Source organism: Clinocottus analis, unplaced genomic scaffold (genome assembly GCF_023055335.1).
Source record: "Clinocottus analis isolate CAN_PGR_092001 unplaced genomic scaffold, fCliAna1.0.p SCAF_18, whole genome shotgun sequence".
Taxonomy (NCBI): Eukaryota; Metazoa; Chordata; class Actinopteri; order Perciformes; family Cottidae; genus Clinocottus; species Clinocottus analis.
Window position 1 is genome coordinate 15,285,130 of NW_027175909.1, and position 12,341 is coordinate 15,297,470.

The window sequence follows — 12,341 nt, forward strand, 5'->3', positions numbered from 1 at the left end:
GAAGCAACACGTTTACGCTCAGAGATCTCAAAGGAAGTGCGACACACTTCTGATGCACTTTACAGTTGTGTTGTCATCGTTGTTGGACATTCTCTGCTCATACAAGCAGATTGTGAACGTGGGGTTGAAAGTCTAGAACACTTTTACTAAAGTTTTGTGTCTTACTGTAGTTGTTTTTAGTCTCTTTGTGGTTGTGTTCAGTCTCTTTGTGGTTGTTTTTAGTCTCTTTGTGGTTGTGTTTAGTCTCTTTGTGGTTGCTTTGTCTCTCTTTGTGGTTGTTTTTAGTCTCTTTGTGGTTGTTTTTAGTCTCTTTGTGGTTGTGTTTAGTCTCTTTGTGGTTGTTTTGTGTCTCTTTGTGGTTGTTTTTAGTCTCTTTGTGGTTGTGTTTAGTCTCTTTGTGGTTGTTTTGTGTCTCTTTATGGTTGTTTTAGTCTCTTTGTGGTTGTTTTGTGTCTCTTTGTGTTTGTTTTTAGTCTCTTTGTGGTTGTTTTGTGTCTCTTTGTAGTAGTTTTTTGTCTCTTGTAGTTGTTTTTAGTCTCTTTGTCGTTGTTTTATGTCTCTTGTGTTTGTTTTGTGTCTTTTGTGGTAGTTTTAAATAAGCTGGTACAGAAGTTGTTTGATGATCATGAATGGCGGTGGGGTGAAACGGCATGCTGTCTGTAAGACAGAGACCTTGAGTTGACCTTTGACCTCCAGGAGACCTCACTGAACCTCCAGAAACGGTATAAATAGATGCACACACATCTCTCTCTCTCTCTCTCTCTCTCTCTCTCTCTCTCTCTCTCTCTCTCTCTCTCTCTCTATATATATATATATATATATAAAGGGCTGGGCAAAGTTGAAAACATTTAACTGATTAACCACATTATTTTTTAAAGAGCAGCAGCTGTCTGCCTACACCAGATCAAACGTACAGCGGTCATGACCTCATGTATGATTCACATGATTAGCCTCAGAAATAAAACATGTTGCTGTCAGAGTGAAGCATTCTGGGACACTGTGTGTTGCTCTGGTGTTAGCATCGATGCTAACCAGAGAGACGAGGTCAAGACTTTTCCTGCTGGTCTGAAGAAAGAACACTTTGGATTTATCCAGAAGGAAACTGAACACAGTAGAATTTAAAATAATAACAACAACAACAACAATAATAATAATAATAATAATAATAATAATAATAATAGTAACAATAATAATAATGTTAGTAACCTTCAGAAGAACAGAAAGTGATATAAACACATTCTGGGTTTTGTATTTATTACTTAAAGGAGCTCTAATCCAACCTGAACCTCAGTGATGCTAAGCTAACAGATGCTAATGTGTGCTTGTGTTGTTTAGCGTGGAGTCACTAATCGAGTTGAAAAAAGAAAACAGGATGAAAACCAAGAAGGCGTCTTACCTCGTTAAGCTGTCCAGTCAGATTAAGAGGTAAAGGAGCAGCATGGAGGGAAATAACAACATCTCTGATCAATAGTATCAATAGTTATGTAATAGATCAATAGTTATGTAATAGATCAATAGTTTAATCAGGGATACTGCTCTATTGACATCACGCTTCAAACCACAAGAGACAATCTGCACTTTGAAACATCTGACTTTACGAAAGCGTGAAATCATAATATTATTATTCGTGTGGCTCTGTCGATATGAATGAATTCTGCTTGTGCTGTCATCAAACTAAAACCGGAATTAATCTAATTTAATAAGATTAATAAAGTTACAGAAACACAAACAAACATTTCTGATATTTTGGAGTAACACGTTTCCAGTAAAACCAGTGAGATGAAACCTGGATGACCAACGTTAGTCACGGCGCTCCACACGGTTCTGTGCTCGGACCACTTTCATTCATATTTGCTTTATTTAGGCCATATTATCAGAAAACACTCCATAAATTTTAATTTTTATGCAGATGATACTCAATTATATGTATTAATGAATCTATAAATATATATAATCATATATATAGTATTATATTAATACGTAATAAGTACTAAGATGTATATATATTCTTATTATTTATATTCTTATTAATATATCTATTAATACCAACCATGACGCCCAGCACCACGTAAAGAACCTCAGATGCCACGTCATAAACTAGTCAACACACAGACATGTCTATACATGCAGACAGACAGGCAGACAGGGAGACAGACAGGCAGACAGACAGACAGACAGACAGGCAGACAGACAGGCAGAAACTCTAGAATAAGTCCTCACCACTAACGTCCTGCAAATGGGGGGTGAAAATACTGTGTGTGTATAATGGATTAGCCCTGAGGGCAGCCCGCTAGCACACACACACACACACACACACACACACACACACACACACACACACACGCACACACGCACACACACACACACACACACACACACACACACACACACACACACACTCACACACATACATTATATATCTTCCCTCCAGCTAATGGGCCCGAACAGGGAATGCTTGTGTGTGTGTGTGTGTTCAGGTAAGTAACATCCATTAGTAAGTTTTTTCCTGATGAAAATGTGTAAACATGTGGACACACACACACACACACACTCTCACTCACTCTCTGTTGCTGTTATTGAACAACTTTTTTTTCTTCTTCCATTATTCCTACTGATCATAGACTAAGTGATTACTTGATGACAAATATATATAATATATATATATATATATATATATATATATATATATATATATATATATATATATATATATATATATATATATATATACTATGAATATATAAATATATATAATATAATATAAAATTATATACATATTATACTATAGCGTGTGTGTGTGTGTGTGTGTGTGTGTGTGCATGTGTGTGTGTGCGTCCTCACCTCGTACTCCTCCTTGAAGCCGTACCCTTCAGCACACTTCATCTGGGTGATGTGCTGCAGCAGGTCGGCCACTCGGATGGCCGGGTGCAGCTGTCCCGTCTGATAGGGCATCGCCTCCCGCTCAGACTCCCGCTGCTTATAGTGGGACTGGACCAGGCTACTGGTTTCACTGGTGAGAGTGTGACTGTCGTCTGGGGAGGAAGAACAGGACAATACAGGGGTCAGTGCAGCTGTCGTCAGCACACAGCTGGACGCTGGGGTGCAGTATGACGTGTGTTCATGTTGGATGGGATGGACCTAACAGGGCGCAGTATGACGTGTGTTCATGTTGGATGGGATGGACCTAACGGACCCGGCTCACAATCCAGACTTGTTGAATACTATTTGACTTCTCATGATGTCAAGTTCAGGCTGGAATTTGAAGGTCAACACATTTAGTTTTTCACTTTGGTGACGTGATTGTAATTAAAGCAAATGTGGAATGAACTGTTCAAAAAGAGCCCAGGTGTAAACTGACTGTAACAAAGTAATAATGTATCTAACCAGGTGTAAACTGACTGTAACAAAGTAATAATGTATCTAACCAGGTGTAAACTGACTGTAACAAAGTAATAATGTATCTAACCAGGTGTAAACTGACTGTAACAAAGTAACAATGTATCTAACCAGGTGTAAACTGACTGTAACAAAGTAACAATGTATCTAACCAGGTGTAAACTGACTGTAACAAAGTAACAATGTCACTAATCAGGTGTAAACTTTAACAATGTATCTAACCAGGTGTAAACTGACTGTAACAATGTAACTAACCAGGTGTAAACTGGTTTATATATATGTATATATATATTATTAACTAAAAGGAAAAATGATTTGACATGACAACCGCATGTCCCCATTTACAGCTACCATGTTGTTACTGCGACAACACAGATGAAAAGCACATATATCAAATCACATGACTGAAGACAGGATGGTGATTGGCCCTCGTATCTTTTCACAATGCTCCAGAAAACTACCACAAAAACATTTGCCAATCATTTTTTAGAATAAATGCTATCAGTACTAATCTAGATCCAGTACAGCAAGGTATCAGTACTGGTCTAGAGCCAGTACAGCATGGTATCAGTACTGGTCCAGAGCCAGTACAGCATGGTATCAGTACTGGTCCAGAGCCAGTACAGCATGGAATGAGTACTGGTCCAGATGTGGTCCAGGTTCTTGGTGCTGCAGTGTGAAAAGAGCAGAGAGATCAGAGTCCTGGAACAAAACAAACTTCTTTAGTAAACTAGTTTTTATTGACCCTTGAAAAAACGTCCAGGACTCTGATGTGGACATTTCAACACAAACCTACCCCTACACTGTCTACCTCTGTTTGAAGCTCTCTTATTGGCTAGCCTGGGGGCTGACTGACCAATCAGAAACTCTGTCCCAAACAGCCCTACCAATCATTGCGAGGGCGAGGAGATGAAGGTGGCGGTTTGTGACAGGACGAAAGAAGACTAATGAGACAACCACAACGACAAAAGCGACAACCAATCAGCAACAGAGAGATGGGTAGATCTGAAACCTGATTGGTTCGAGGTGAATGGGTGGGAGGAGTTGGGGAATAGGATGTCACAGTTTCACAGAGGGGTAACAATGAAATATGGCCACGCTAAATGATGACATCACAGCGGCTGGTGGGTGTGGCTCCATGCGCAGTGGTGACCCCCCCAAACATGAGTCCCCCCCGAGCCCCAAATTTAACCACTTACCATTAATGGGCACTTTACACAGAGAAAGATAGAAGAGAAGAAGAAGAGAGGGGAGACAGGGTATAAGCAACAACTTTCGCTTTAGCCTGAAATCTACTGGAAACACAAAGCTAGCATGAATCAAACAGGAAGTAGCTCCTAGCATTGTAGTTGCTCTATTTGAACTTGTAACAGCGAGCAGGAAGCGTCGAGGCTAACTTGGCTAACCTGGCTAACTATACCCGATGTGTAGGACGTGTATCCTCAGCTAACACCAGAACTTCTGGTCTGAAGACAGTTTAGCTAGCCTAACAGTTAGCTTTGGAGTTTAGCATTGAACAGATGGGGACTGCCCATTGTTCCCACAGCCCATTGTTCCTCTTATTCTAAAATGCCAACAGTCCAAAAAATTTCAAATTGGACCAAAAAAACCTTTGTCCTTAAGCCCTTCTTCTGAAGAAAGATGGCCGTTGCCTAGAGGACACACCTTACTCGCCCTGCAACAAACATCTGGTTGACATCTCTGCAGAATGATGTCATCGGTACAGAAAGCATGCCCCGCCATACCCTGCCTCTGATTGGCTCGTAGCTGTTGCCTTTGTTGGTTTGGTTTAACCAAGACGAGTGAGATGGGTTCAGGTAAGAACAACAAGCCAATCAGAGGCAGATGAGGGCGGGGCTTACCTTTGCCAGAGGACATTTTCTTTGGGGGAACCATGTGGTCGACATGTATGTAAATATACATGTTCCATGTGTTTGTTATGTACTTTATATTTAGTCTGATGGGGCATTTTTCAGACTGTTGTGTTTTGGAATAATAAGCTGTGAGAACAACGGCACCTACAGTTTGACGTGAAGTTGTTATTTTACGTTGTGTCGTCTTTCACAACAACACAGACCCTCCGGATCCAGACTGAGTCCTGGTTGCTGGAGCCCTTCAGAGCAACAGAACCGCTGCCTGGTTGCTGTCTTTCTGTTACTTTATGAAAGACGTTGGTTGGATAGTTAGCTCTAATTAGCTCTAGTTAGCTCTAGTTAGCGGAGACGCCTGGCCCCGGGCCCGTGGAGTCCTCCCCCCCGTGAGTCCATGCAGGAGGTCACAGACAGACGGGATGTGTGATGGAGTGAAGCCACCGCCGTCCAAATTAAACCACAAACAGACCAAACTCAAAGAAACGCTTCAAAACCAAAACGCAAAGAATATAGATTTCTTAGACAAATTGTATTATTTTTGCAATGATACAAAAAGTATACATATATATATATATATATATATATATATATATATATATATATATATATATATATATATATATATATATATATATATACAAAATAAAAAATTAAATAATAAAAAGTACAAAATAAGAAATATAATTATAATTTAATTTGTAACATCAAATAAATCGAATAATCAAAGATGGAGGATTTACATAAAATGAAATAATATAAATTTAAATAAAAAATGTTTTAAAGAAGCAAAAGCAGCCAGAAGCAAGCAGGATGATGAAGCCAAAGTCTCTCTCTCTCTCTTCTCACTCTCTCCATCCATATCTCTGAGCTCTGTCCTCTGACCCATCTCTTTCTTCTGAGCTGTCTGTCTGTCTACTTCCTGTCTGTTTGCCTGTCTACTTCCTGTCTGTCTGCTTCCTGTCTGCCTACTTCCTGTCTGTCTGTCTGCTTCCTGTCTGTACTACAGAGGAAGGAAAAGAAAAGTGTCTCACCGAGAATGGCCGTCGGTACGAAGGGATCTGCCATCAGGACACATCAGCAGCAGACAGACAGGCAGAGAGAGAGAGACAGACAGGCAGAGAGATAAACAGGCAGAGAGACAGGCAGGCAGAGAGAGACAGACAGGCGGAGAGAGTCAGGCAGGCAGAGAGACAGACAGACAGGCAGAGAGACAGACAGACAGGCAGAGAGACAGACAGACAGGCAGAGAGATAAACAGGCAGAGAGAGACAGACAGGCAGGGAGAAAAAGACAGGTAGAGAGACAGACAGGTAGAGAGACAGACAGGACAAAGAAAGAAGGTCAGCTCATACATCTCAGACTCTGGTCTACTGGTTCACGTCCTGATGAAGACACCAGCAGGGCAGGGAGTGTGTGTGTGTGTGTGTGTGTGTGTGTGTGAGTGTGTGTTACCTGGGTAGTAGGAGTTGGGGATGGTGGTGCTGATGGTGTTGGTCTTCAGAGTGAAGGAGGACGGAGACGACACAGCTGGACAGACACACAACAGACACACTTTAATGTTGTCTTCCTCTCCACAGACCTGTATGTTGTTATGTATGCTTCCCTCCTCCCCCCTTCACAATAAAAGCGTGTGAATGTACTCACTGCGTCCGTTCAGTGTGTGTGTGTGTGTGTCCACCATCGTTGTGTGTTGTGAGTTGTTGACCATCAGAGTCATTTCCTGTCTGGAGCTCAGTGTTTCCTTCCTCTTCTTCGCCAACTTCCTGTCCAGAAAAACAACAATGCATCCGTCACGCTACGTTTCTCATGTACGGTGAACCCTGAACGCACCACCACGGACATGTTTACTAAATAACCACATGAACGGTGAACCCTGAACGCACCACCACGGACATGTTTGCTAAATAACCACATGAACGGTGAACCCTGAACGCACCACCAAGGACATGTTCACTAAATAACCACATGAACGGTGAACCCTGAACGCACCACCACGGACATGTTTACTAAATAACCACATGAACGGTGAACCCTGAACACACCACCAAGGACATGTTCACTAAATAACCACATGAACGGTGAACCCTGAACGCACCACCACGGACATGTTTACGATTTTCTTCTCAATCTGTTCTGGTGCTGAACTCTCGGTCGGATGGAGACAATTGAACAGAATCAAGAATACACCAGCAGATGTATCGTTAATCAAAGATAGGGTTGGTTGCAGAACTGTAATAATGAATCTTGTTTTCAGTAAACTCTTTTCATAAAGTCTTTTTATATCATGTCTCTATTCATCTGTGTTGTGTAACCACTGCAAAGAAAACACACATCTATAAAGCACAGAAAAACATCCTTTCATCCTGTCTGTCCATCTACCATCACACACACACACACACACACACACACACACACACACACACACACACACACACACACACACACACACACACACTCTGTCCGTCTTAAAAGCTTGATTTATTTTCTCCATTTCTATTCCGAGTGTGTGAATATAAAAACATCCATTTGTCCGATTGCACGCATGCACACAAAGTGCAAAGTTTAACCCTGACCTGAAAATGGAAAAGCAAAAAAACACTGAAATATATAAATAAATATAAAAAGGCTTTTAAACTGAAAAGTAAGACTGTGTGTGTGTGTGTGTGTGTGTGTGTGAAAGCGCCCTGAGGCGAGGTGCTGCCCTCCTCCCCCTCATGTCTCCCTTTTCTTCTTCTGTGGTTCCGTCAGACGGTGAAACCTGCAGCGTTCTCTGACTCACACTGAACACACAACCTGAGAGTCTGCAACACAAACTCTCTCTGCTCTTTGAGTGACAGTCTGAAACAATGCAGCCTGAAGACCAGAGACAAAGACACACAGGCGACTGTGCTCAGTGGTGAGCAGCATCCTCCTTCAATCAGAGGATCGGCGGTTAGATCCCCAGCTCTGTTAGTCCATGTCTATGTGTCCTTGGGCAAGACACTTAACCCTAAATGTCTCCCGTAGCTGTTCTACAGTGTGGATGTGTGTGATAATGTACACAGAGACTCACAATGATTACAAAGAGACTCAAAATGACTACAATGAGACCCAAAACGATGCAAAATGACTACAAAGAGACTTAAAATGACTACAAAGAGACTTAAAATGATTACCAAGAGACTCAAAACGATGCAAAATGACTACAAAGAGACTCAAAACGACTACAAAGAGATGCAAAACGATGCAAAATGACTACAAAGAGACTCAAAATGATTACCAAGAGACTCAAAACGATGCAAAATGACTACAAAGAGACTCAAAATGACTACAATGAGATGCAAAACGATACAAAATGACTACAAAGAGACTCAAAACGACTACAAAGAGATGCAAAGTGATGCAAAATGATTACAAAGAGACTCAAAACGATTACAAAGAGATGCAAAACGACTACAAAGAGACTCAAAACAACTATAAAGACATACAAAATGCTGCAAAACGACTACAAAGAGACACAAAATGACTACAAAGAGACACAAAACGACTACAAAGAGACGCAAAACAACAAACATCTCAAAGTAAAACCAACTCTGTCAAAGAACAAACTGCTGTTTCATCCGTTGGAATGAGCTGACGCTTCAAGGACAGAACGGTGAGGTTATGTTTCTAAGCTGCATCGACCTCTTTGACCTCAATCAGCTGAACTGACCTTTTACCTCTGACCCCACGCACCCAAGACATACATAGGCACACACGCACAAACGCAGACACACACACTCTTTAAAATGGGTGAATGAAAAGAGAGCAGGATGCATGTTTGCTTTATCAGGAAAACAGATTTTATATGTTTTCATATCTCAGTTCAATAGAGACTCTGTGTGTGTGCGCACACACACACACACACACACACACACATACAGTTGTGTGTGTGTGTGTGTGTTTGTGTAGGTGTATCGCTCCTTGTAACAATCATTTGATCAGACAGGTTTATTACAGCCGGCTAATTTTATTAACCCTGCTCTACTGCACACACACACAACACAACACACACACACACACACACACACACGCACACCAAACCTGACTGTCTCTGCTGTGTACTTTGTAAAATAAAGTCGGTTTGACAGAAAGAAGAAGTTTGATCCTTGAAGAAAAATGAAGAAACTGTTCATGTTCTCAACGAACTATCACAGATTATCAGTTAGTGGAGATAAAAATACTTTAATGTCTTGAAGGTTTTCAGTGTATCGTCTTCAATGTCTTCATTCTCTTTAGATCTTCACCGTCTTTAAGGTCCTTAAGGTCTTCAATGTCTTTAACATCTTCAATGTCTTCATTTTCTTCAATGTCTTCATCGTCTTCAAGATTTTGTCTTCATTGTCTTCATTGTCTTTAGGTCTTCATCGTCTTTAAGGTCTTCAATGTCTTCATCGTCTTTAAGGTCTTCAATGTCTTCATCGTCTTTGAAGTCCTCAGTCTTTAACATTTTCAACGTCCTAAGAGTCTTTGTCTTTAGCATCTATTTTGTTTTCACTAAATATTTCTTACCTACAATGACCCTTTTTTCCGTGGTAACAAACAGAATGTTAGTGTTGTATCTTTACATAAGAACTATTAAACCCTGTTATGTTTTTGGCTGGAACTGTGTGTGTGTGTGTGTGTGTGTGTGTAAAGACCCCCCCTTCACACACACATTACATTTCATTTAGCTGAGGCTTTTATCCAAAGCGACTTACAATAAGTGCATTCCACCATGAGTACACACTCTGAACAACACAAATCAAGAAAGTACAGTTTTTTCAATAAAGTCAAACTACAAAGTGCTATGAGCACATTGAAGAGCTCAACACACACACACACACACACACACACACACACACACACACACACACACACACACACACACACACACACACACACACACACACACACACACACAGTGACCTGAGGAGGAGTACTTCCTATCTCCCTGAGGACGCGTTGGTTGGAGATACATGGAGGGAATCACAGGTTTCTCTCCTCATTTATCAAAGACTCCAAAGATGTATTTTTACTTTTCACATCAGTTTGAAACAAGAAATGAGTCAAGTCAGCGTGAACCAATCAGGAGGCTCCTGGAGGCACTTGGGGGCGTGTCACAGTGGAGAGAACTCCTCCCCCAGAAACACTGCTGTTACTGTGCTACATCTCAGAGGTACATGTTGCACTGTTACTGTACTACACCTCAGAGGTACATGTTGCACTGTAACTGTACTACATCTCAGAGGTAAATGTTGTACTTTATACTGTACTACATCATTACAGCGACATAGCCTTATAGAGTTATAAAGTTGTCGTGTTTTAGAGTTATGAAGATGTTTAAGGGTCAGGGATCTGATGTTTAAGGGTCAGGGATCAGATGTTTAAGGGTCAGATGTTTACGGGTCAGGGATCAGATGTTTAAGGGTCAGATGTTTACGGGTTAGGGGTCAGATGTTTACGGGTCAGATATTTAAGGGTCAGGGATCGGACACACTCGGAGTTGGAGGGGTAGAGGTTTGATGTGAAGGTTACAGGTGAGGGGTCGGAGGTCAAACAGGTTACTCACAGGTAGTAAGTGTAGGAGTGATAATTTCTCCGTCTGAGTGGTGGGGGCGGAGCAGAGGAGGGATGAATGGAGGGAAAGAGAAAACAGAAAAACAGAAAAAGGAAAAACAACAGATTAATGTCTCGGAGAGAAGAAGTGAACAGATGAGTTAAATTATTCTGTGTGGAGGTGGAGGAGAGCGGTGATTGGCTGGAACGATGTGTCAATCAAAGTGAAAGGGGGAGGGCACACGTCTGATTGGTTAGTGGCTGCTGAATGTGTGAAAACAAGAGTTATGCTAAAAGGTGTGGAGTCTCCAGCAGTACTACTTAATACTACAGCAGTAGTACTTAATACTACAGCCATGGTATGCATATTATACTTTCTCTCTTCTCCAAGTAAGAGGCAGATATTGTAGTTGTAGCGTACAGGTACTAGTATTGGGACACAATTAAACACATTTTACAAGAGGTACTAATGATACTTGGAGTACACTTGCTGACAATACTTTGATTAGTATTTTAATATTGTGGTATTGCTGAAGCAAGACAGGACTACTTTGTGGCAGGTCGGTGTATCCCTCCACTATCAGCTGCTTCCTGCATTCACCCCGGCTGTAATGAGGCTGACCCCGTCTGCTCACGGAGTGGAAATCAAACGCACCCGTCACCATTAAACAGCCAACCGGGTCTTCCTCTCTCTCCCTCTCCCTCTTACACACACACACACACACACACACACACACACACACACACACACACACACACACAGCCTGAAGCATTGAGCTCAAGGCGACTCTGAAAAAACAAAAAAAAGAATAAAACGCTCTTTCATCTAAATTTCTCTCTTATCGTCGACGTTCTTCAAACACAGAAGCTTTGCTCTGTGTTTAAATGTGTGTGTGTGTGTGTGTGAGAGAGAGTGTGTGTGATGTTGCAGCATAAAGTGGGTCCACATATAGTTTAATGGTGATTACTGCTGCAATCTGCTCCATTATTCATCCTCATCATCTTCCCTGTTTGTGTGTGTCCTTTGATGTTACTTTATTTATCTACATGTAGAAAAGAGAGCTTTGTGAGGCGGAGCGGCTCGCGGCAGCACCGCTGCTCGCTGAGAAAAAGAAACTACAGAACAATACGTGCTTTCACGTCAGGCTCAAGTCTGCAAGTCGTCAACACTGCCTGTCGGTGAGGCTACAGAAGCGCGCGCACGTACATAAATCACTTCAAAGTAAAAGCAGCGTTGTTGTATTGAATTCATGGCGTGCATCTTATTTATTTATTTTCATGTTTGATTGACCTCACGCGGGCCGGACTGGGAGAGCCGTAAGACGCCCAGGTCTGAACTACACCGTCTGGAGAGATTTAAAGTGCAGCACCTGTGTGGGCAGTGATAAGCTCCGCCCACTGCAGTGATAAGCCCCTCCTACTGCAGTGATAAGCCCCGCCCACTGCAAAACAACAACATGCAGTTAAGGCATGATCACATAATTAACCGTTAAAGAATTGAGAAGGTAACACGCCAAT

The 12,341-nt window shown here is 41.6% G+C and overlaps 1 protein-coding gene across 7 annotated transcripts in view; it reads right to left on the reverse strand.

The window, feature by feature from the left end:
• LOC137788484 (receptor-type tyrosine-protein phosphatase mu-like) overlaps nt 1-12,341 on the reverse strand; it is a 58,808-nt gene that overhangs the window by 8,031 nt on the left and 38,436 nt on the right. For 2 of the 7 annotated variants that reach the window (XM_068581308.1, XM_068581304.1), the window contains 5 exons: nt 10,837-10,869; nt 6,912-7,030; nt 6,720-6,794; nt 6,299-6,325; nt 2,842-3,032 (listed from right to left, as the gene is read on the reverse strand). In XM_068581308.1, the coding sequence (XP_068437409.1) occupies nt 2,842-3,032; nt 6,299-6,325; nt 6,720-6,794; nt 6,912-7,030; nt 10,837-10,869 (445 nt within the window). The remainder of the gene's footprint in view (nt 1-2,841; nt 3,033-6,298; nt 6,326-6,719; nt 6,795-6,911; nt 7,031-10,836; nt 10,870-12,341) is intronic. The other 5 variants (XM_068581309.1, XM_068581306.1, XM_068581311.1 and 2 more) reach the window with 3 other exon arrangements.